Here is a 24,769-nt window from a genome sequence, read left to right on the forward strand (position 1 = left end):
TCTGGATAACAAGACCCATACCTGTTTATGTCTTGTTTTAAGGCCCATGGCACACAAGGCATATTTTCACTTGACATGACAGAAGCCGGCAATTGTGGATGGGCAAACTGTCATCTTTCATGAATGTCAGACTGCCTGCAATCGCCCACTTATCTTCCGGCTGAAAAATACCATTGGAGAATACACCACAAGCCTTATATAACCTTTATTTTTATTTTTTTACTTCTTGACATTAAGAGGGTTATTTACTAAAATCCAAATTTATCTCGTTTTTAAAAAAAAAAAAAAAATTCCCATACCCGATTTTACCTTATTTATTATTTAAAAAGCTCTATTTGATTGGTTCAGGTAAAAACTCCATAAAATCAAGTGACAACCGGAATCGTACATTTTTTTTGGGGGGGGGGGTTTATTTGCCGAATTGCTCAATGTTTTCTGCCTTTTTCCAGAAAATTCATAATTTTGCCCAAAAATTGTCAGATTTTCAGGCTTATTCCAGCGCAGACCACAGAAACTTCCAAATAGGACAGGTACCTCTGCCATGGACTTTTACACAACCTCGGCAGGTCTGAGATGGCGGATTTTCGGATTCAGGCTTTTTGCAGTTTTGGGCTTTAATAAATCGAACGTTTTGAGTTATGCCCCAAAGAGACCGAGCAGATAAATTTAGAAATTTAATAAATTTAAGTTTAGCAAATAACCCCCTGAGTATTTTTTAAAAAATACAGTAATAAATATGAGTGATGCCCAGCCCTATCCGTTGTTGTACTATAGGTTGACAGTTAAAACCAAATCATCATGAAATGAAGTCAAAAGTCCATTATTAAAATTATGTTTTTTGCTCTCTGTTTCCGTCTGACATTTAGAGAAACAAGATTCCTCCATCCCTGGGGCTCAGTTCATTGGCTCAGTACATTGGCTCAGTCCATTGGCTCAGTTCATTGGCTCAGTACATTGGCTCAGTCCATTGGATCAGTCCATTGGCTCAGTCCATTGGCTCAGTCCATTGGGTCATGCCATTGGCTCAGTCCATTGACTCAGTCCATTGGGTCATTCCAATCGCTCAGTCCATTGGGTCAGACCATTGGCTCAGTCCATTGGGTCATGCCATTGGCTCAGTCCATTGACTCAGTCCATTGGGTCATTCCAATTGCTCAATCCATTGGGTCAGTCCATTGGCTCAGTCCATTGGGTCATGCCATTGGCTCAGTCCATTGGGTCATTCCAATCGCTCAGTCCATTGGGTCAGTCCATTGGCTCAGTCCATTGGGTCATTCCATCGGGTCATTCCATTGGCTCAGTCCATTGGCGTGTTTAGGTGATGCACCTGCAGTTCCTGCTCCAGGTCGAAAAGGTTGACGGAGTCAGCGGCAGTCACAGGTAGTCGGTCGGTGCTGTGGTCCTTGGAGTTGGGCAGGAGATGCTCATTGCCCAGGGTGGCCGAGTACATGGATTCTGTCTCCCCCCGCAAGGTCAGCACGTTCCTCAGCGAGAGACCCAGGCGAGGGGCACTGTTGGAGTTGCGGATAGATAGGGAGATGACACGGGAGCGTCGGCAGCAAGGCAGGTACTTACCCATCGCTCGTTTAAAGTCTCTCATGAACAGCGGGTAGATAATGGGGTTCATGGTGCTGTTACAGTATCCCAGCCAGGTAAGGACATCAAACAGGCCGGGGGGCACACAGTCACACACTGCCTGTATGGGAAATAATTCTTATTATTGTATCAATATTGTATTATAGTAGGTTCCTCCTGAACACATGAGCACAGAGAGGACACATTAGGCCAAGAGTGGGGTCAGTGTCAAACTCAGGTATTTGGAGGAACCAGGAACCAAACCTGTAGGCCCCTGGCAACCACAGTTGCAGCTTCTAGTCTCAGCCACCAACACTTTTCCTCCTCCAGTGCCTCCATGCGACTAGAGTCAGGCAGTGGGACTATCAGAAATGGCTAGGGATGTTTCCCATTATCCCATTGGACCGGTCTGACTCTGATCATGGCCTTATATAATTATTAACAGACTCCTACCAGTCTACAGAGTGGACCAGAGAGTCCTGAGTTTGTATAGGGCAGTCGTTACCCAACTGTCGGCTTTGCTCCCCTAGAGGACCCAAAGTAACGAGCAGAAGTGGGGAAGGGGACATTGAAAGTTCAGTTATATTGAGAATTAAAATGAATGATTATTGCATAACAAACGCCCCCTGCTATTGAGATGCCTGTCTGAAGGTTAAAGGGGAACTATCGTGAAAATGAAAATGTAATATAAGATTCAACATACTGAAATAAGAAACATTCTAAACACAATCAATTAAATATTCTGCATTGTTTCTGAAATAATGAAGTTTATATTCACTATCCCTCTCTCAGCATCTGTTTCTCTTCATTCTCTCTTCATGCGGCAGTTGGGTGTCAGATATTCACTGACAGTTAGATCCAATATATCTTATAGGGGGGCTCCTTTCCTAGCAGATGTATGTATTTCAGTCAGGGCCGGATTTACATAGTGGGCACCCCTAGGCTCACTGCTGTTCGTCACCCCTGTCCCCTCCCCTTTATTCGTGCAAATTTTCATCATCAAAAAACACAAATTGGTGTTCAGTAGAATTGAACTCATGGCTTTAGGACTTCAACTTTGCCTCCTTTCGTGACTTTGGGTCTTTTCGTCTCTTCAGGACTTAAATTTCAGCTGTTTTCGTGACTTCGGGTCTTTTCGCTGCTTCGAGACTTCGACTTCAGCTATTTTCTTGGCTTCGGGTTTTTTCTTGGCTTCGGGAGTTCGGCTTTTCGGCACTTCCGAATTTTTGGCTGTTCGGCTGGCCTTAAATCTTTGGCGCTCGCAAGGGGGGCACGGCTCTTTCAAAACTGCAGCACTGCCCCCCCCCTTCATTCCCGGGCCCAGGACACTTGTCACCCCTGTCCCCCCCTGATGGCAGCCCTGATCTCCAGTGCATCCCCAGTGTTTTTGAACCAATGTGGGTGTGGTTGGGCAGCATGCCCGGGCCTAGGTGGCCTTTCCACAAATCCGGGCCTGATTTCAGTATGATGAAACTTATATTAAATATTCATTTTCGCGATAGTTCCCCTTTAAGTTATTGTCTCCTGAAGCATCTTAGCTTAGCTCTATTGCTCACTGATATTGGAGGGACAGAACTGAGCAGAAAAGCTTCAGGAGACAGTTCCTGCATCAGTAGTTCAACTATAAATCAACAGTTTGGCTGCAAAAGCTGTGTATGAAATGAACCTGCAATAAAAGGTCCCAGAAGAGGAGCCTCAACCTTTCTGTATTCCCCGGTGCTCCTAATTCCTTGGAAGCTGAGAACCAAAGGCATCTTATTCCCTTACCTGGACTACATTTGCCACGAAGAAAGGTAGCCAAGCCACAAAAAACATGCCCAGCAGGATGCCCAGAGTCAGACTGGCCTTCAGCGCTTTCTTACTGTGCTTTGTCACAAACTTTCTGCTGTCCACCACCGGTAGCACCAACACCTGCCAATGACAAGAGAGCTGTGTGACGGCACATACAGGTACAGTAGGTACCCAAGCACTTCCATAGGGTATGTACAAATGTTCCTTGCATTACATCCTTTGCACCTTCTTTAATTCCCAGTTCTAGGAAGGCTACACCTGCTAAAATAGAGATAGAAAAGGAGCAGAAACCGGCAACCAAATTCATAAAGGGAATGAATCATTTAAGCTCTAAAGAAAAACATGTTATTTATATTATAGAGGTGCACTCAAGGCTTAGGTCACATTCTTCACCAGCAGAGGAGGGTCTAAAATTACTTAGTTTTCTCCAAAAAATAAAAGTAACAGAGAGAGGGTGAAGGTGGCAGCTGGGACAGGGAGTGAGAGGAATCTGTTCATAGCAGGAGGGAAGGAAATCTATAGTTGGCTATTTGTGGAATATACATCAGTGCTTTGCCTTGTAATGACACAAAGACACACACATGCCCCTCTGTACAACTCCAGGGAACAAATGTATTGATCCGCTAATTGCTCCTGTCGCTCTGCTGCCATTCTGTGATCCCATTGTGAGCGATAAGCTCCTACAGTCTCCATCTTGCCCTACTCTCTACATTTGTTCTACTTTTTCCATCTTGCCCTACTGTCTCCATCTTGCCCTACTATATCTATCTTGTCCTACTGTCTCATCTTGTCCTACTGTCTCCATCTTGCCCTACTGTCTCCATCTTGTCCTACTGTCTCCATCTTGCCCTGCTGTCTCCATCTTGCCCTGCGTCTCCATCTTGCCCTGCTGTCTCCATCTTGCCCTGCGTCTCCATCTTGCCCTGCTGTCTCCATCTTGCCTTACTGTCTCCATCGTGCCCTACTCTCTCCATCTTGTCCTACTGTCTCCCTCTTGCCCTGCTGTCTCCCTCTTGTCTTGCTGTCTTCATCTTGTCTTACTGTCTCCATCTTGCCCAGCTGTGTCCCTCTTGTCTTGCTGTCTCCATCTTGTCTTACTGTCTCCATCTTGCCCAGCTGTCTCCCTCTTGTCTTGCTGTCTCCATTTTGTCTTGCTGTCTCTATCTTGTCCTACTCTCTCCATCTTGTCCTATTGTCTACACCTTGTCCTACTGTCTCCCTTTTTCCTACTGTCTCCATCTTGTCCTACTATCTCAATCTTGCGATACTCTGTCCATCTTGTCCTATTGTCTCCACCTTGTCCTACTGTCTCCCTTTTTCCTAATGTCTCCATCTTGCCCTGCTGTCTCCCTCTTGCCTTGCTGTCTCCATCTTGTCCCACTGTCGCCATCTTGCCCTACTGTCTCAATCTTGCGATACTGTTTCCATCTTGTCCTACTGTCTCCCTTTGTCCTACTGTCTCCATCTTGCCCTGAGACAGTGTCATGAATGTCTAGGAGGAGCGGGTGGTCAACTGTGTCAAAGGCTGCAGAGAGATCTAGAAGGATTAGTATGGAATAATGACCTTTAGACTTTGCCAGTAGAAGATCATTGGTTACTTTGGTGAGAGCAGTTTCAGTCGAGTGTGTTGGGCGGAAGGCAGATTGCAGGGGGTCGAGGAGGGAGTTGTGAGTGAGATGTTGGATCAGGCGTTTGTAAACAAGACTTTCTAGTAATTTGGATGCGAATGGAAGAAGGGAGACCGGTCGATAGTTAGTGGGAGAGCTGGGATCAAGGGAAGGTTATTTGAGGATAGGAGTGATTAGTGCTTGTTTGTATAATGATGGAAAGGTACCAGTAGAGAGTGAAAGGGTAAATAGGTGGGTAAGTGCAGGAGAGAGACTATCAGAGATTGGATAGAGGAGGTGAGAGGGTATGGGATAAAGGGAGCAGGTTGTGGGTTTTGAGCAGGTTAGAAGATCTTCATCTGGTGTTGCAGGAGTGAAGGAGTGAAGGAGTGAAGGAGTCCAAAGTGGATGTGAGTTGACTCCACGTGAGTCTGAGATTGTTGTCGGACGTTATGTTCAGTCTAATGAGATTGATTTATTCATTAAAGAAATTAGCAAGATCTTGGGCAGTTACATTAATGGGTGGAGAGGGCCATAAGAGTTAAATGTGGCAAACAGAGTGGAGATTATAGAAGTGAAGGATTGTTCTTTAGTTATTGATAGAGCTCGGTTGTAGCAGGAGAACATGAATCTGATGTGGATGAAGTCAGGATCAGTTTGTGACTTTCTCCACCGTCGTTCAGCTGATCTACTACATCTTCTGAGGAACCGAGTTACACTATTGTTTAAATATATTTTATTTGATTATACATAAACAAGAAAAATTCATAGGACAGACTTAGAGAATGTGCTGCAATAAATACAGTGGCATGACATTTTCAAACATTAATAACATTAAGGGGCACATTTACTAAGGGTCGAATATCAAGGGTTAATAAACCCTCAAATTCAACCCTTGAAGTAAAATCTTTCGAATATCTAATTCAAAGGATTTGCCGCAAACGATCGATCGAAGTAAAAATCGATCAATCGCACGATGAAATCCTTCGAATCGAACGATTCGAAGGATTTTATTCGATCGATCAAAGGATTTTTCTTAGCCTATGGGGAAGGTCCCCATAGGCTAACATTGTACCTCGGTAGGTTTAAACTGCCAAACTATGTAGTCAAAGTATTTATTTAAAGAGACAGTACTTCGACTATCGAATCGTTCAAATCGAAGTCGTAGTTGAAGGTCGTAGTAGCCGATTTGATGGTCGAAGTACCCAAAAAAATACTTCGAAATGCAAAGTTTTTTTACTTCGAATCCTTCACTCGAGCTTAGTAAATGTGCCCCTAATTGTTAAATACAAAAAAATGTAACTAAACCAGTGGATGTAAAGACAAATAAAAAGAAAAGAAAGAAAAAGCCCATTGTTTCAGGCGAATCAGATTGTACAGTCACCATCCTAATTAGATTTGGAGAAACCTTGAAACTTGGTCTTTGGTATTAGAAACGCAGACTCAAAATAAGGAGACCAGATACGTTTTAAGGATTCTTGTAAGAAATGGGATCTGACAATGAGGGACACTATTTATGTCATCAAAAATTTAATGAAGCTTTTTTGGCAGAAGCCAAAAATAAACTTGTCAGTGTCTTTTTTTTTATGGGATATAATTTTTGGTTTGGAAGGTAAAGAAAAAACATCACGCTCCAAATTTAATAGAGCAAAACACGGAGATAATTGTATCTAAATTTTCAATCTATTATTCAAAAAATGAGTGACTTCCCTCCAGAATAATCTAACTTTAGGGCAGGACCACAAATTGTGGAAAAGAGAAACATTAGTCTCATTGCATTTTGGACAAAACGGGACAGGACTGGTAAACGTATCTTTAGAAAAAAATTTTCCATAACTTAGGTGCCCGTTTACTTAATTCGAGTGAAGGAATAGAGGAAAAATAGTTCGAATGGTCGAATATGGCTACTTCGATCATCGAATGGGCTACTTCGACTACGACCTTCGACTTCGAATTGAACGATTCGAACTAAAAATCGTTCGACTATTCGACCATTCGATAGTCGAAGTACTGTCTCTTTAAAAATTTCTTCGACCCCCTAGTTCGCCACCTAAAACCTACCGAGGCCAATGTTAGCCTATGGGGAAGGTCCCCATAGGCTTCCTAACAATTTCCTGATCGAAGGAATATCCTTTGATCGATGAATTAAAATCCTTCAAATCGTTCGATTCGAAGGATTTAATCGTTCGATCGAACGATTATTCCTTCGATCGTAGGAATAGCACAAAATCCTTCGACTTCGATATTTGAAGTCAAAGGATTTTACTTTGACGGTCGAATATCGAGGGTTAATTAACCCTCGATATTCGACCCTAGTTAAATGTGCCCCTTAGTGTACTAGCTTGAAATGTTGTAACCTCCAATGTTCTGCTAAGATTAATTTATTATAATTACTTAGAGACTTCACCAAATCAGAAGGGGATTTTTGAGATAAAGAGTCGATTGAAATCAATGAACGGAGTTCAATATATTCAGACAAATCCTCAGCAAGTTTGTGGTTCAATAATACTAAATTGTTCTTATTCTGTATCAAAGAAAGGCCCCATTGACAGGCACGATAATAATATCTGTCTGACGCAAGAAGAATATATTTTATATATCTGACCACGATAGTAGCGACCCTTTAAGTGGGTTGAATAAATCTTTTATCAAGACTAGTAGTTATTCCTTCATGGAAAATAAAAAGGAATCCTGTTTAAGAAAATCCGATGGTTTAAGCAATAAAGAGTTTGGGTATAGCTGTAGCCATGACGAGAAAATAAATGTTTCCACGCAAAAATAGAGTCTCGAAAGAGAGGATTCTTTTTAAAATCACAGGGAACATTACACCATGGGGCCGATTCACTAAGGGTCGAATTTCGAAGTAAAAAATACTTCGAAATTCGACCCTCGAATTGAAATCCTTCGACTTCGAATATCGAAGTCGAAGGATTTAGCGCTAAACGTTCGTTCGATCGATCGAAGGATTTTTCGTTCGATCGAACTATTAAATCCTTCGAATCGAACGATTCGAAGGATTTTAATCCAACGATCGAAGGAAAATCCTTCGATCAAAAAAAGTTTAGCAAGCCTATGGGGACCTTCCCCATAGGCTAACATTGACTTCGGTAGGTTTTATCTGCCGAAGTAGGGGGTCGAAGTTTTTTTTAAAGGGAAAGTACTTCGACTATTGAATGGTCGAATAGTCGAACGATTTTTCGTTCGAATCGTTCGAATCGAAGTCGAAGGTCGTAGTCGAAGGTCGAAGTAGCCCATTCGATGGTCGAAGTACCCAAAAAATACTTCGAAATTCGAAGTATTTTTCATTCGAATCCTTCACTCGAGCTTAGTGAATCGGCCCCCATGTGTTATATAGTACAGATAAAATGTCGGAACGGGATTCTTGAAAAACTTCAATTTCAGGATTGGTAAATGTATTACCCTGGGAGATCCATTCAATGAGATATCTGGTGAGGGCTGATAAATTAGTAATCAAATTATCAAATGCCTTTTCAGTGTCAATATTGAATATAGAGCTAGGAATTTTATCATAAAATAAAATATGAATCAAAGCCCTGATATTTTTGACTCCTGATCTATTTTTAATAAACCCATTTTGGGCCTCAGAAATTACAGAGGGAAGAATTAAAGAAAGTCTCTGAGCCAGGGCCTTGGATAGTATCTTAATATCTTGGTTTAATAAAGAAATTGGTCTAAAGGAGGAGGGAAGAGATAAATCTTTGTACATTTTTGGGATGACGCTAAGGGGCACATTTACTTAGCTCGAGTGAAGGAATAGAATAAAAAATACTTCCAATTTCGAAGTATTTTTTTGGCTACTTCGACCATCGAATTGGCTACTTCGATCTTCGACTACCACTTTGAATCGAACAATTCGAACTAAAAATTGTTCAACTATTCGACCAATGAATAGTTGAAGTACTGTCTCTTTAAAAAAAACTTCGACCACCTACTTCACCACCTAAAACCTACCGAAGTCAATGTTAGCCTATGGGGAAGGTCCCCATAGGCTTCCTAGACAATTTCTGATCAAAGGAAAATCGTTCGATTCGAAGGATTTAATCGTTTGATCGAACGATTATTCCTTCAATCGTTCGATCGATCGAATATCGCTAAATCCTTTGACTTCGATATTCGAAGTCAAAGGATTTAACTTTGCGGGTCGAATATCGAGGGTTAATTAACCCTCGATATTCGACCCTAAGTAAATGTGCCCCTAAGGTTTGAGAGTTCACTAGAGGGTAGTCTTTTATCAAAAAATAAATTAGTTAGAAAAGGTGATATTTTGTCTTTCATAATTTTGTAGAAAGGAAGAGTAAGACCATAGGGACCTCTTGCTTTTGAAGTTTTCAGATTCTTAATAATATTGGACACTTCTTCAATGGAGATTGGACTATTTAGGCTTTCCAATTGCTCCCTAGAAATTCGTGGGATTTTACAACTCTCAAAAAATGTTCCCATTTTTTCCAATTTTGTAATAGGATTAGAGTACGATTCTTTATAATAATTTCTAAAGATATCAACTATTTTATTAGGATCGTTCGTTAGCTGGATAATAGAGTCTTTAATCTTGATACGTTTTGCCTGTTTATTTTCTGCCTTAATCAGATTAAAAAGTAGATGGTTGTCTTAATTACTTAAATTATTAAGTTTGGCTTGTGAGTAAAATGCAAAAAATGTTTGTCTAATCTTAATCCAATTTTTGAGTTTTCTGTGCATTATCAAATGAGGGGTTCTGTTTAAATTGAAGATATAAGGCACTCTGTTCTTTATTTAACTCGAGAAAGTTTTTGTGAAATTTTCCAAAATAGTGGGACTTAAATGAAGATCTCTCCCCTCTGATCACCGCCTTCCACGTTTCCCAAATTAAGGATGGCTCATATAAATGTTCTTTGTTTTCATCATGAAATAAATCCCATCTGTGATGTATCGTCTCAATCAAATCAGGGTTTTTTAAGCAAATCAGGAGTTTTTGGGGGTAGGAGACTTGGAAACTAGGGGGCACATTTACTATTGGTCGAATATCGAGGGTTAATTAACCCTCGATATTCAAACCTCGAAGTTAAATCCTTCGACTTCGAATATCGAAGTCGAAGGATTTACCGCAATTCGTTCGATCGATTGAAGGAAAAATCCTTCGAAACGAACGATTCTAAGGATTTTAATTCATCGATCCAACGATTTTCCTTCGATCCCAAATTGCTAGGAAAGCCTACGGGGACCTTCCCCATAGGCTAACATTGTACCTCGGTAGATGGCGAAGTAAGTGGTCGAAGTTTTTTTTAAAGAGACAGTACTTCGACTATCGAATGGTCGAGTAGTCAAACGATTTTTAGTTCGAATCATTCGATTCGAAGTAGAAGTTGTAGTCCAAGTAGCCAATTCGATGGTCGAAGTAGCCAAAAAAAAACGTCGAAATGCAAAGTATTTTTTATCCTAATCATTCACTCGTGCTAAGTAAATGTGCCCCTAGGAGTGATACTGGAGCATGGTCAGATATGTCAATGTTTCCAATATCAGTCCCTATTGTTCTATTAATTAAATTATTGGAAACTAATATAAAGTCTATTCTTGTTCCCACGTTATGGGCTGATGAAAAAAAGGTAAAATCTTTCTCAGCGGGGTGGAAAAGTCGCCATAGATCATTAAAGGGATCCAGTCATCGGAAAACATGTTTTTTTCAAAACGCATCAGTTAATAGTGCTGCTCCAGCAGAATTCTGCACTGAAATCCATTTCTCAAAAGAGCAAACAGATTTTTTTATATTCAATTTTGAAATGTGACATGGGGCTAGACATATTGTCAATTTCCCAGCTGCACCCAGTCATGTGACTTGTGCCTGCACTTTAGGAGAGAAATGCTTTCTGGCAAGCTGCTGTTTTTCCTTCTCAATGTAACTGAATGTGTCTCAGTGGGACATGGATTTTACTATTGAGTGTTGTTCTTAGATCTACCAGGCAGCTGTTATCTTGTGTTAAGGAGCTGTTATCTGGTTACCTTCTCATTGTTCTTTTGTTTGGCTGCTGAGGGGGGTGGTGATATCACTCCAACTTGCAGTACAGCAGTAAAGAGTGATTGAAGTTTATCAGAGCACAAGTCACATGACTTGGGGCAGCTGGGAAATTGACAATATGTCTAGCCCCATGTCAGATTTCAAAATTGAATATAAAAAAATCTGTTTGCTCTTTTGAGAAATGGATTTCAGTGCAGAATTCTGCTGGAGCAGCACTATTAACTGATTCATTTTGAAAAAAATGTTTTTTCCTATGACAGTATCCCTTTAAGACTTGTGTCTATGCAAAAACTATGAAGAAGGTTGGAGTTCTTAATTGGGCTGTTTAATTTCCAATCAGATCTATCTAGTGAGCTGATAAAGGATTCATTAAAATCCCCTGCCAGAATAATATTGTTAGATGGAAACAAAGAAATTTGTTGTTTAAGCCAATTGAAAAAATCATTTTTAGAGCATAAACTGGACATAAGTACCATGTAACGTCATTAATAAGGACTTCTGTACATATAAATCCACCAGACTCATCTTTGATCGACTTAATAATTTCAACATTTCATTTGCGATTAAACAAAATAGCTACCCCGCATTTTTTATTAACAGCAGGGGAGAAGGTTAATTCACCTACTCAGCCTTTTTTTAACCATATATTCTCTGAGACATTAAGATGTGTCCATTGTAAAAAGGCAATATCACACTTTGTACTTTTTAATCTTTTAATGCTACTTGCGGTATTGATTTTAACCATTCACATTCCAAGAAACAAGGGATAATGTTCCAATTTTATGTGAGAATTTCAACATCAAGAGGTACGTTTACTATTGGTCGAATATCGAGGGTTAATTAACCCTCGATATTCGACTATCGAAGTTAAATCCTTCGACTTCGAATATCGAAGTTGAAGGATTTAGCGCAATTCGTTCGATCAAAAGGAATTTAATACATTGATCGAACGATTTTCCTTCGATCCCAAATTGGCTAGAAAGCCTATGGGGACCTTCCCCGTAGGCTAACATTGGTGCTCGGTAGGTTTTAGGTGGTGAAGTAGGTGATCGAAGTTTTTTTTAAAGAGACAGTACTTCAACTATCGAATGGTCGAATAATCGAACGATTTTTAGTCTGAATCGTTTGATTCGAAGTGGTAGTCGAAGGTCGAAGTAGCCAATTCGATGGTCGAAGTAGCCAAAAAAAAACTTTTAAATTCAAAGTTTTTTCCATTTGAAACTTTCACTCGAGCTTAGTAAATGTGCCCCCGAAAGTGAGTATGTGTAGATTCAGAAAATACATCATAATAATAATATCATCCACTGGCATAAACATAACTATACTAATAGTAAACCAGGTTGTGAACATTTAGACACACTAAATTAGGAATATGAAGATTTTCATTCATCCAGGTCATGGTAAATCTAGTATAGGTCAATCTAAAAACAACTGGACTTGCTGAGTAATCAATGAAGACGTTTCACTACTCATCCGAGCAGCTTCTTCAGTTCAATTGAACTTTACTACTCATCCGAGCAGCTTCTTCAATTCAACTGAACTTCACTACTCATCCGAGTTCAATTGAACTGAAGAAGCTGCTCGGATGAGTAGTGAAACGTCTTCATTGATTACTCAGCAAGTCCAGTTGTTTTAAATGTACCTATACTAGATAGTAAATTATGAAACTACAACAGTAGATCAAATTTAACAAATAAGGAAGACACTTCATTTTTTCCTTAAAGATGGAAGTCAAATAAACTCTCTCAGTGAGAGGTGTTAAACAGAGCAAGTATCACCCACTACAGGGTCATAAAGGATTAAATAAGATCAAATGACTTTGAGAGTCAAGTGTCAGAGATCAAGTCTCCTGTATTGGAATGTGAAAGACTATTAGCTCTAGGAGGACGTGGAGATCTGGATCTGGACCTAGATTTAGCTTGACTTTGTGAAAATTTTAAATCTCAGGTAACCCTAGATTGACGAGAGTTTTCATATCTCCGAATTCTTGAATCCTTAGCAGAAGGGCCATCTTATAAGCTGGATGAAGAATCTAAAGCGAAGTTACCATGAGTTTTCTTTTCCAGGAGCGAGACAAATGCATTCGCTTCTCTTGGATCACTAAAAATTCTGGCACCAGAAGGCATGAGATTTTTTAGTTTCGTAGGATACATCAGGGAGAAATTAATATGCAGATTTGCCAAAGATTGAGATGTTTTGGAGAATTCCTTCCGTTTTTGAGAAAGAAGTATTGAGTAGTCCTGGAAAATCAACACTTTTACTCCTTCCACTTCTAGTGTATTCAGTTTCTTGTAAGCTTGAAAAAGTCTATTTTTCTCAAATATTCAAATATTTCAAATATTTGACAATCACAGCTCTGGAACTCAAAGGTTGTAATAAAATTAGAAACCTTTCTCACATCTTTCCTAAGCAGAAGAACATCAGCCTCTTTCTTTCTCCTGACAACTTCCTTGACTACTTGCTGGTCAGACTGGTGGGAAACTGACCAGCAGGTGGCGCTGTTGTAACAAAATTCATTCATAGTAACAGTACATGTATCCCTTAATATCTTGGAATTAAAAATAAATAAATAATGAATGTACATTACAAAAGTGCTTAGAATAGCCCCCTCGTCAGTTTTACATTCACTTATTTTTAAGGTTTACTTATCCTTTAAGAGGACCAATTCTATGGAGTCTCTCTATCTTGAAGTCATAGCATTCTTGAGGGAGACCAAGCTTTTGTGGAATTGTTTTACAGATCAAAATATTTAGAGAGTCATTTTGATAAGATTCTGGAAAGTTTATGAATCTAAGATTATTTCTTCTCAACCTGTTTTCCATATCGTCGAGCTTCAGCTTCAGCTCTTGAGTTTGTTTCTCTAGAGACTCAATCCTAGTTATAGAGTCAAACGTTTCATCTTGGATTTGGGAAACTGAGTTCTCTATCACCCCAAATCATTTATCATTAGCAGAAAGTTTAACTGAAATGTCAGATATTTTAGACTGGAGTTTGTCTATAGCTTTTTCAATTGTAGCTTCAATGACTGGATTTATAAGCCTGGCTACTTCAGCTGCAATAAGAGAGTAGTCTTCAGAGAGTGATGGAAGTCCTGCTATCTCCATCTTATCCTACTGTCTCAATCTTATCCTACTGTCTCCATCCTGCCCTTTTGTGTCCCTCTTGTCCTACTGTCTCCATCTTTCTCTACTGTCTCTATCTTTCTCTACTGTCTCCATCTTGCCCTACGGTCTCCCTCTTGTCCTACTGTTTCCATCCTGTACTACTTTCTCCATCTTTCTCTACTGCCTCCATCTATCTCTACTGTCTCCATCTTTCTCTACTGTCTCCATCTTGTCCAACTGTCTCCATCTTGCCCTACTGTCTCCATCTTGTCCTACTGTCTCCATCTTGCCCTACTGTCTTCATCTTGTCCTACTGTCTACATCTTGCCCTACTGTCTCCGTCTTTTCCTACTGTCTCCCTCTTGTCCTACTGTCTCCATCTTGCCCTACTGTCTCTGTCTTGCCCTACTGTCTCCATCTTGTCCTACTGTCTCCATCTTGCCCCACTGTCTCCATCTTAACCTACTGTCTCCGTCTTGTCCTACTGTCTCCATGTTGTCCTACTGTCTCCATCTTGCCCTACTGTCTCCGTCTTGTCCTACTGTCTCCGTCTTGCCCTACTATGAGACTGTAATACCTGTTACTACTATAGATGCTGCTATGTTGCCTGCACAGCCAAGAAGTAAATTGGGGCTATAGAACTGGACTTCTCTACACTCTTGCTACAATCCTGCTTTGTAAGGACCCAGTGCTGTTTCTGTACAAATTCTTGTAGCCCATCCTGGCCCAGTAAATATTTTTAGAATTCTAAATCCCAGCTGGGCAGTGTGTTTGGGATTTGTACTGGTGCATTGTGGCAATAGCTGCATTCTGTTTATAATTAGTGCTCGGCGCTGGCCCAGAAATAGACGGCAGGGGGACATCTATATTTTATTCATGCTCTGTGGGCCGACAGCCGGGCCGGGCTACAAGCCTGTGATTGGCTCATTCAGAGCTGGAAATATATTCACTTGATTTGAGTGGGGGGTGAGTCACGGCCGACGGCTGTTCTGCTGTTTGCAAAAGCAAAGTAACTAAATATTTTATGTATCAATATATTCAGAAACAAATAGATGCCACAAGTTCCTGATTCAAATGATTATTACTATTTTTAGTATAATTTTTGCTATATGTAAATATTTACTATTATTATTATTTTCCAAGAGTAGTGGGAGGATGAGCAGGTAGAAATGTTCATTTCAGCTCATCAAGAGGCAGAACGCTTGGTCCACCTTCGGGTTAACTTTTAGTATGTTATAGAAGGGCCACTCTAAGCAACTTTTCAATTGGTTTTCATTATTTATTTTTCTTTATAGTTTTTGAATAATTTGCCTTCTTCTTCTGACGCTTTCCAGCTTTCAAATGGGGGTCACTGACCCCATCTAAAAAAACAAATACTCTGTAAGGCTACAAATATATTGTTATTACTATTGCTTTTTATTCCTCATCTTTCTAATCAGGCCTCTCCTATTCATATTCCAGTCTCTTATTCATATCAATGCATGGTTGCTAGGGGAATTTTGACCCTAGCAACCAGATGGCTGAAATTACAAACTGGAGAGCTGCTGAATAAAAAGCTGAATAACTCAAAAAACCACAAATTATAAAAAATGAAAACCAATTACAAACTGTTTCAGAATATCCCTCTCTACATCAGTGATCCCCAACCAGTAGCTCGTGAGTAACAAGTTGCTCATCAACCCCTTGGATGTTGCTCCCAGTGGCCTCAAAGCAGGTGCTTATTTTTGAATTCCAGGCTTGGAGGCAGGTTTTGGTTGCATTAAAAACCAGTTGAACTTCCAAACAGATCCTTCTGTTGGCTGCCAGTACACACAGGTGCCTTCAAATAGCCAATCATAGCCCTTACTTGGCACTCCAGGAACTTTTTTCATGCTTGTGTTGCTCCCCAACTCTTTTTATTTTTTGTATGTGGCTCTTGGGTAAAAATGTTGGGGACTCCTGCTCTACGTCATACTAAAAGATAACACAAAGGTGAACGGAGGATAAGTTGCCGGCGAATAGACCCCAAGAAGAGAAGAATGAAGAAGACCTTTAAAGATAAATTCCACTTTTTTTTGTTTTTTTTAAAAACCTGGCCACCAATGGTCTTTTTTTAACTTTTATGGGGGACCCTGGCCACCAATGTTTTAACTTTTATTAAAAATATTTTTTTTTGAAAAAACTTTTATGGGAGACCCTGGCTGCCAATTTGTTTTTTCATTTTTCAGGGGGGCCCTTGCCACCATTGATTTTTTTTTTACAAAACTTTTATGGGAGACCCTGGGCAAAAATGTTTATATTTTTACTTATAGGGGGGCCTTGCCACAAATGATTTTTTTTAACTTGTAGGGGCCCTTAATTTGGCTTTTTACACCTTGTGTGTGTGTTTAACGTTTTTAGTGCTGATGTTTGTGGCTTGGAGTGGGTGGGATCTTTGGTGGGCCTTGGGGGCTGGGCTATGGTGGGCTGGGACCAGGGGGCCTAGAAAATTGTGTTGTATGAGTCCCGTGATTTCTGATGGCGGCCATGTATATATGGCAAATTGGTGATAAAATTGAGCCCCAAGGAACGCCATAAAGAAATGATGTTGATGAGTCTACGCCAGTGGTGACCTGCCTGACCCAATGGAACCAGTCAAGCACTGTATCTTCTGCACCACAGAATGTTTCTAAAGTACTATTAAGATGTTATGGCCTCCAGTGTACAAGCATCAGAGAGATCAAGAAGGGTTAAGATGGAGATGTCTCTAACCAGTAGCAGATCATTCAGTATGAGAACCAGCGGGGCCTCTGTACTGTGTTTCCTTCTGAACCCAGACTGGAACATCTCTTTGTTTAAGAGTCTGGCTTCCAACCTGTTGGCACAGCCTTCTCTATTACCTTTCTTAGGAAGGGAAGGTTTGAGTCAGGTCTCTTGTTGAAGAAGTTATCTGGGTCCAGAGATTTTTTCAGTTAAGGCCTGATAATTGCTTCCTTAAAGGGCATGTAAAGGCAAAAATATAAAATCCCATTTTTACTTTCTTTAATGAAAAAGAAATCTATCTCCAATATACTTTAATTAAAAGATGTCTACAGTTTTTATCAAAAACCTGACTGTATGCAGTGCAATTCCCCCTTCTTTTACTGCTGTTGATAGGAATTGTCAGATGGTCCCCAACTACTGTGCAGGTAAACGATCATACTTTCAAAAACGATCATCCTTTCAAATGGCAGGGGGAGCCCCCCCACCTTACTTCCCAGAACTCGAGCAGCATTGTTGGATTCCCTGTAGAGATTTGTATCCAGAGACGCAGTGCAGTCTCTATATTATGATTATTAATCAGCCTTGCTGTATTGGCTTCTATGGCAGATATTATTTGACTTGTGCTGTTTTGATAATTTATTTATGATCCCTAAGCTTAACCTCCCAACTGAAGCCCAGACCACACTGAGCATGTGCGAGTCTTGATATTGCAGAAATGTCTAACAAAGTTACAAGATGACAGCCCCCTGCGCCAACTTTGAAAGCATAAATCATTTGTCTTATTAGGCTGCTGGTGCAGTAAGTTCATGTTTATATTTAGTATACATAATACAGCATTTATAACATTATTCTATTTTAGACTTTAGTTGCCCTTTAAGTTCTCCTGGAAATATGCCTATGTATCCAGAGAGCACTGGACAAGTTTATGGACTGCTGGGGAAATGTGTCCATATTTGCTAGTAATGGAACTGTAGGAAATGGGTCAAGGTCACAGGTGGTTGGGCGGAGAACTTTGAGAACTTTCACTATGTTTTGCTCATGGGTATTCCTGAATTTTGTCCATGTTTCTGGGAATTTGGGGTCTACCCTGCTGGGACTTGGGAGGGATACAACGTTTTCATCCTTAATTCCAGTTCAGATGGAAGTCACCTTGCCAGCAAAGTAAAGAGCAAACTCATCACACATCAACTCATCACACATCAACTCATCACACATCAACTCATCACACATCAACTCATCACACATCAACTCATCACACATCAACTCATCACACATCAACTCATCACACATCAGCTCAGCACACATCAACTCATCACACATCAACTCATCACACATCAACTCATCACACATCAGCTCAGCACACATCAACTCATCACACATCAACTCATCACACATCAACTCATCACACATCAACTCATCACACATTAACTCATCACACATCAACTCATCACACATCAACTCATCACACATCAACTCATCACACATTAACTCATCACACATCAACTCATCACACATCAACTCATCACACATCAACTCATCACACATCAACTCATCACACATCAACTCATCACACATCAACTTATCACACATCAGCTCAACACACATCAGCTCAACACACATCAACTCATCACACATCAACTCATCACACATCAACTCATCACACATCTCCTGTGAGAACCTCATTTGTTGGCTGAAACATGTTGGGTTGCAAAGCTTCTCCAAGCAAGTCTGTCCTGTGCTGCTGCCGCAATCTCATGTCAAAGGTAATCAGCGAGGTGTTGCTTTAGACAGTTCTAAATGTATAGACTACCAAACATGGCAAAATCTCTGCCAACCTCTCCCCAGAGAGAATATGGGCTTCTTTGTTTTATGACATAGTGATTCTTTCTATTCCAAAATGGAAAATCCTTGCAATCCATTTCCATTTAATCTGCTGAGGTTGGACTGTCGGGTACCTGCATGATACCACTCTGATCTCTATAGTCCCAATCACATTCCTTGCTTCTGTTGGACCACATTGCAGCATGCTGTGACTAGCAAAATTGGGTATCACACACTTGGTACTCCCAAATCCAAACACTCCTGCCCGGGCAGACTGAAATGAAGGCTAAGTCTCCCCAAACTAATGATAATGATTTTCCTACAACAAAGGAGGGTTTATAAATATAATTTGCTCTATATTTATCCTGCCATGTGTTCTGGGGTATTATACATGGAATTGGTACTGTATTTATCTGCTGTGTGTTCTGGGGTATTATACATGGAATTGGTCCTGTATTTATCTGCTGTGTGTTCTGGGTATTATACATGGAATTGGCCCTGTATTTATCTGCTGTGGGTTCTGGGGTATTATATATGGAATTGGCACTGTATTTATCTGCTGTGTGTTCTGGGGTATTATACATGGAATTGGCACTGTATTTATCTGCTGTGTGTTCTGGGGTATTATACATGGAATTGGCCCTGTATTTATTAGCCATGTGTTCTGGGGTATTATACATTGAATTGACACTGTATTTATCTGCTGTGTGTTCTGGGGTATTATACATGGAATTGTAACTGTATTTATCTGCTGTGTGTTCTGGAGTATTATACATGGAATTGTAACTGTATTTATCTGCTGTGTGTTCTGGGTATTATACATGGAATTGGCACTGTATTTATCTGCTGTGTGTTCTGGGGTATTATACATGGAATTGTAACTGTATTTATCTGCTGTGTGTTCTGGAGTATTATACATGGAATTGGCACTGTATTTATCTGCTGTGTGTTCTGGGGTATTATACATGTAATTGGCACTGTATTTATCTGCTGTGTGTTCTGGAGTATTATACATGGAATTGGCACTGTATTTATCTGCTGTGTGTTCTGGGGTATTATACATGTAATTGGCACTGTATTTATCTGCTGTGTGTTCTGGAGTATTATACATGGAATTGGCACTGTATTTATCTGCTGTGTGTTCTGGGGTATTATACATTAATTGGCACTGTATTTATCTGCTGTGTGTTCTGGAGTATTATACATGGAATTGGCACTGTATTTATCTGCTGTGTGTTCTGGAGTATTATACATGAATTGGCACTGTATTTATCTGCTGTGTGTTCTGGGGTATTATACATGTAATTGGCACTGTATTTATCTGCTGTGTGTTCTGGGGTATTATATATGGAATTGGCACTGTATTTATCTGCTGTGTGTTCTGGGGTATTATACATGGAATTGTAACTGTATTTATCTGCTGTGAGTTCTGGGGTATTATACATGGAATTGGCACTGTATTTATCTGCTGTGTGTTCTGGGGTATTATACATGGAATTGGCACTGTATTTATCTGCTGTGTGTTCTGGGGTATTATACATGGAATTGGCACTGTATTTATCTGCTGTGTGTTCTGGGGTAGTATACATGGAATTGGCACTGTATTTATCTGCTGTGTGTTCTGGGGTATTATACATGGAATTGGCACTGTATTTATCTGCTGTGTGTTCTGGGGTATTATAACATGGAATTGGCACTGTATTTATCTGCTGTGTGTTCTGGGGTATTATACATGGAATTGGCACTGTATTTATCTGCTGTGTGTTCTGGGGTATTATACATGGAATTGGCACTGTATTTATCTGCTGTGTGTTCTGGGGTATTATACATGGAATTGGCACTGTATTTATCTGCTGTGTGTTCTGGGGTATTATATATGGAATTGGCACTGTATTTATCTGCTGTGTGTTCTGGGGTAGTATACATGGAATTGGCACTGTATTTATCTGCTGTGTGTTCTGGGTATTATACATGGAATTGGCCCTGTATTTATCTGCTGTGTGTTCTGGGGTATTATACATGGAATTGGCCCTGTATTTATCTGCTGTGTGTTCTGGGGTATTATACATGTAATTGGCACTGTATTTATCTGCTGTGTGTTCTGGGGTATTATATATGGAATTGGCACTGTATTTATCTGCTGTGTGTTCTGGGGTATTATACATGGAATTGGCCCTGTATTTATCTGCTGTGTGTTCTGGGTATTATACATGGAATTGGCCCTGTATTTATCTGCTGTGTGTTCTGGGGTATTATACATGGAATTGGCCCTGTATTTATCTGCTGTGTGTTCTGGGGTATTATACATGTAATTGGCACTGTATTTATCTGCTGTGTGTTCTGGGGTATTATATATGGAATTGGCACTGTATTTATCTGCTGTGTGTTCTGGGGTATTATACATGGAAATGGTACTTTATTTAGCCTGATGTGTATTTTGAGGTATTATACATGGAATTGGCCCTGTATTTATCTGCTGTGTGTTCTGGGGTATTATACATGGAATTTGCACTGTATTTATCTGCTGTGTGTTCTGGGGTATTATACATGGAATTGGCCCTGTATTTATCCTGCTGTGTGTTCTGGGGTATTATACATGGAATTGACACTGTATTTATCTGCTGTGTGTTCTGGGGTATTATACATGGAATTGGCACTGTGATACTATGAAGGACTTTGCATAAAAATCTTGTTAATCGGCTCCCAAACACTAATGCCACCCTCTGTCTGTACAACAGAGAGGTTCCCAACAAGGTGCAAAAGCTGTGACTGGGGGGGGGGGAGGGCAGACTGAGAGGCAAATACAGTTAAATGTGGGCCAAACCCTAACCTGGTCCCACAGCTACTCCTGGAAGAAGAACAGGCTGAGATACAGAGGTGATTTCCTGTAACTTTATGATCAGATACAGTGGGCCCTGACCTGACCAAGGGTTCAAGGGGAACTTAACCACTCTGTAATGAATAATATGTGGCACTCAGCCAAAGGGCAGGGGGGAGTGGCCGGACCTGACAATGTCCATAATCTTTTATGTTGGTTATTGATCCAATGGGGAACCAGTCACAGTTTTGCATCAGAGTTTTATGCCTTTAATCCAAACTGACAGTTGCTTCAGTGCACTTTCCATTTGTTGGGAGATCGATGGAAGGGAAATTTGACAGTCACTGAATATTATGGATTTGTCATGTTTGATCAGCGGCAGGGAAGGGGGGATTTACAGCTGCAGCTGCTAAAACGACACATTCTAAAAGAAGACATCATTGCCCCAAACCCTGAACCAGGGAGGTTATTTATTTTTGTATAATCAGAAACTACGTATCAGGGATCACATACAGGGCCAATAAGATGCCATCTGAGCTGAGAGCACTGCTATAAGTGAGGAATTTCTGAGGAATTTCTCAGAATGAGGTTTCTCATTGATTCCCTTCATTGCTTAAGTACAGAAGAGCGAAGCAATGAATCATACTCACCTGTGCATGGTCCTCGGTTGCACTGGGCACATTGGTTACCAGAGATGCCACCTGGACGGCCTGCTTCCGGGCAGCTAAGAGAATCCGGCAGTAAGTGAAGGAGATGGCTACTGAGGGCAAGAAGAAAGTGAGGCAAGAAGCCACTAAGGCATAAGGTAAACTGACAATGAGGCGGCATTGCTTCTCCTCTGCCCCAGAAGTCATGTTGATGTGCTGTAGATCAAAGTCCTGCTCATGCCACCCCATCTCAATGGGCAAGAAGGAAGCCAAGGCGGCCAACGTCCATGTGGCTAAAATCAAGCAGAGGGCCCGGCAAGAAGTCATCCTCAGTTTGTACTTCAGGGGGGAGATGATGAGCAGATAGCGGTCCAAACTGATGACGCAAAGGTTCAAGATGGAGGCGCTGCAGCACATGACGTCGAAGGAGTACCAGATGCAGCAGAAGTCCACGTCCAGTATCCATTTGCCATAAAGCTCATTCAGCATGGCCGGCGGCATGACCACCAGTCCCACCATGAGGTCAGACATGAAAAGAGACACCAGGAAGTAGTTGGAAGTGTTTCGAAGTGACCTCTGGGTGAAGATGAGGAGGATGAGGAGAGAGTTACCCAAGGTGGTGAGTAGAATAATTAAGCACAGGAAAGCGGCCACCCATATGTTGGGTCCATGTGGAGAAGACCTCTGTGTCATCCCTTTCCCATACGGGCCATCCCAATGTTCATCCATGAGGCAACAGGTGAAGAGTGCTCCTACTTACTTGCTTCTCTCCTTCTCTTTTCTCCATGGATCCTATACCCCCGCACCCCCATTCCTGCTTCTCCCTACTCCTTCTCTCTTCCACCTTTTGATCTGCATCTTTCACTTGCCTTTTCCATGTTATTCCCACAGATTTCCCTCATGTTCTAGTCATCTCATTATGTAAAGCCAGCTGCCTTGCTATTATTCATGCTGCACTCTTGGCTCTTCTCCCTTCCTCCTGTGTCTATTCATATTTCCCATCTATTCCACTGGTTCCCTGATTGTTACCTTTAGATTCTCCCCCCTTTGTTTTCCCTTCATTCTGTTCCATAGGTGGGTGTCACCGACTTGCCTCTAGGTCTCGTTGCCATTGCCTGGGATCTCCGTCATGCTGGTGACAATGTGAGCAGAGCCGGCGGAGACAGATTTTAATCTCCTGCGAATCATTTCAGTGGCTGCAAACGTGAAAGTCGTCTGAGAAAGAATAGAGAAGCGAGAGCAGCAAATGACAAGGAGGAGAGTCGTACCCCCCACCCCTCTGTAAATCCCCCTTTCTCTCTCACGCTGTCATAACATTCAGGGTTGATATGTTCCATCTTCTAGTCTAATTTAGCCTTACATTTCTTCATAGGGATATTATTGAATTTAAAGGGGAAGTAAACCCAAGCTTGCCAGTTTGGTCAGGGCTGATGTTTTGGGGTGTTGGAGCTGTTGGGCGGAATGGAAGGTGGGATATATTGATTCTAGTTCTGCGTATACAATATGTACCATTAATGGGATTTTATTCTAATTATTGGCGCCTGCCGGAATATTTTGCATGGGGAAACATTTACAGTATCACAAGGTAAGTAGGTAGGAGATAAGTAGCAGCTACTTACTTAGAAGCCAGTCCCATGGTTTCATGCCCCAGTAGGAAAAGAATAATCCAGTTTTTGCCAAAATGAAACTATTTATAAACCACAGCTGAGTGCCCATTTCTGGGAGTCAGGGGGATCCAAAAATGCCATGAATGTAGCCTACGGGGCATGCAGAGGTTAAAGAGGGGTTCACCTTTAAGTTAACTTTTAGTATGTTATAGAATGGCTTATCCTAAGCAACTTTTCAACTGATCTTAATTATTTATTTTCTATAGTTTTTAATTATTTGCCTTCTTCTTCTGACTCTTTCCAGCTTTCAAATGGGGGTCACTGACCCCTTCTACAACACAATTGCTCTGAAAGGCTACACATCTATTACTCTGGAGGCGCACATGGTGGTGCAGCATGCCATGGGAAGAAAATGGACAATAATAAATAACAGAAATGAATTCTACACAAATACATGATCATGTGAGTCTGACACAAATACCCTTAACCCCATAACGGTTTTCCTACTAATCAATTGCTCCTGCTGTCAGTCTGACTCTTGCAGCATGAGTGATTTGCTGGCAGCAGGAGAAATGTGAGCCAGAGGGAACTCGATAATAAAACATTCAATAGTTCAGAGGCTAAAAGACAAATAATGAAGGGTATTTGTGATGCAAACTCTCCATGTAGAGGGACTTTACGTATCAAAGTGACAGTTGCCCTTTAATAACAAAGAGACAGTTAGTGCAGGGTAAATACTGTCTCACACACAGTCCCATGGGATTCTGCTCTGTATCAGATGCCAGTGGCAAAATGCTGCCAAATCACCCCTGTGCCAGTGCACTGTATTCATTGGCCTTTCATGTGACACTCAGGGATCTGAAATGATCACCTGCCCAGTGAATGAGTGAGTGCCCAGTAGATGAGTGAGTGCCGTGGATGAGTAAGTGCCCAGTGAATGAGTGCCCAGTAGATTAGAGAGTGCCCAGTGGATGAGCGAGTGCCCAGTGAATAAGTGAGTGCCCAGTAGATGAGTGAGTGCCCAGCTGCCCAGTAGATAAGTGAGTGCCCAGTGAATAAGTGAGT

The 24,769-nt window shown here is 41.0% G+C and overlaps 1 protein-coding gene across 1 annotated transcript; it reads right to left on the reverse strand.

Moving 5' to 3' along the window:
- Positions 1-453: 453 nt before the first annotated feature.
- Positions 454-23,851, reverse strand: htr6.L (5-hydroxytryptamine (serotonin) receptor 6, G protein-coupled L homeolog). Its single transcript, XM_018226550.2, has 3 exons — positions 22,101-23,851; positions 3,343-3,486; positions 454-1,696 (listed from the first exon to the last, which is right to left on the reverse strand). The coding sequence occupies exons 1-3, from the start codon at positions 22,824-22,826 to the stop codon at positions 1,298-1,300; spliced, it is 1,269 nt and encodes a 422-aa protein (XP_018082039.1). The 5' UTR covers positions 22,827-23,851; the 3' UTR covers positions 454-1,297.
- Between the last annotated feature and the right edge of the window lie 918 nt (positions 23,852-24,769).

The sequence above is a fragment of the Xenopus laevis genome, chromosome 7L, assembly GCF_017654675.1.
Source record: "Xenopus laevis strain J_2021 chromosome 7L, Xenopus_laevis_v10.1, whole genome shotgun sequence".
In the NCBI taxonomy this organism is placed as follows: domain Eukaryota; kingdom Metazoa; phylum Chordata; class Amphibia; order Anura; family Pipidae; genus Xenopus; species Xenopus laevis.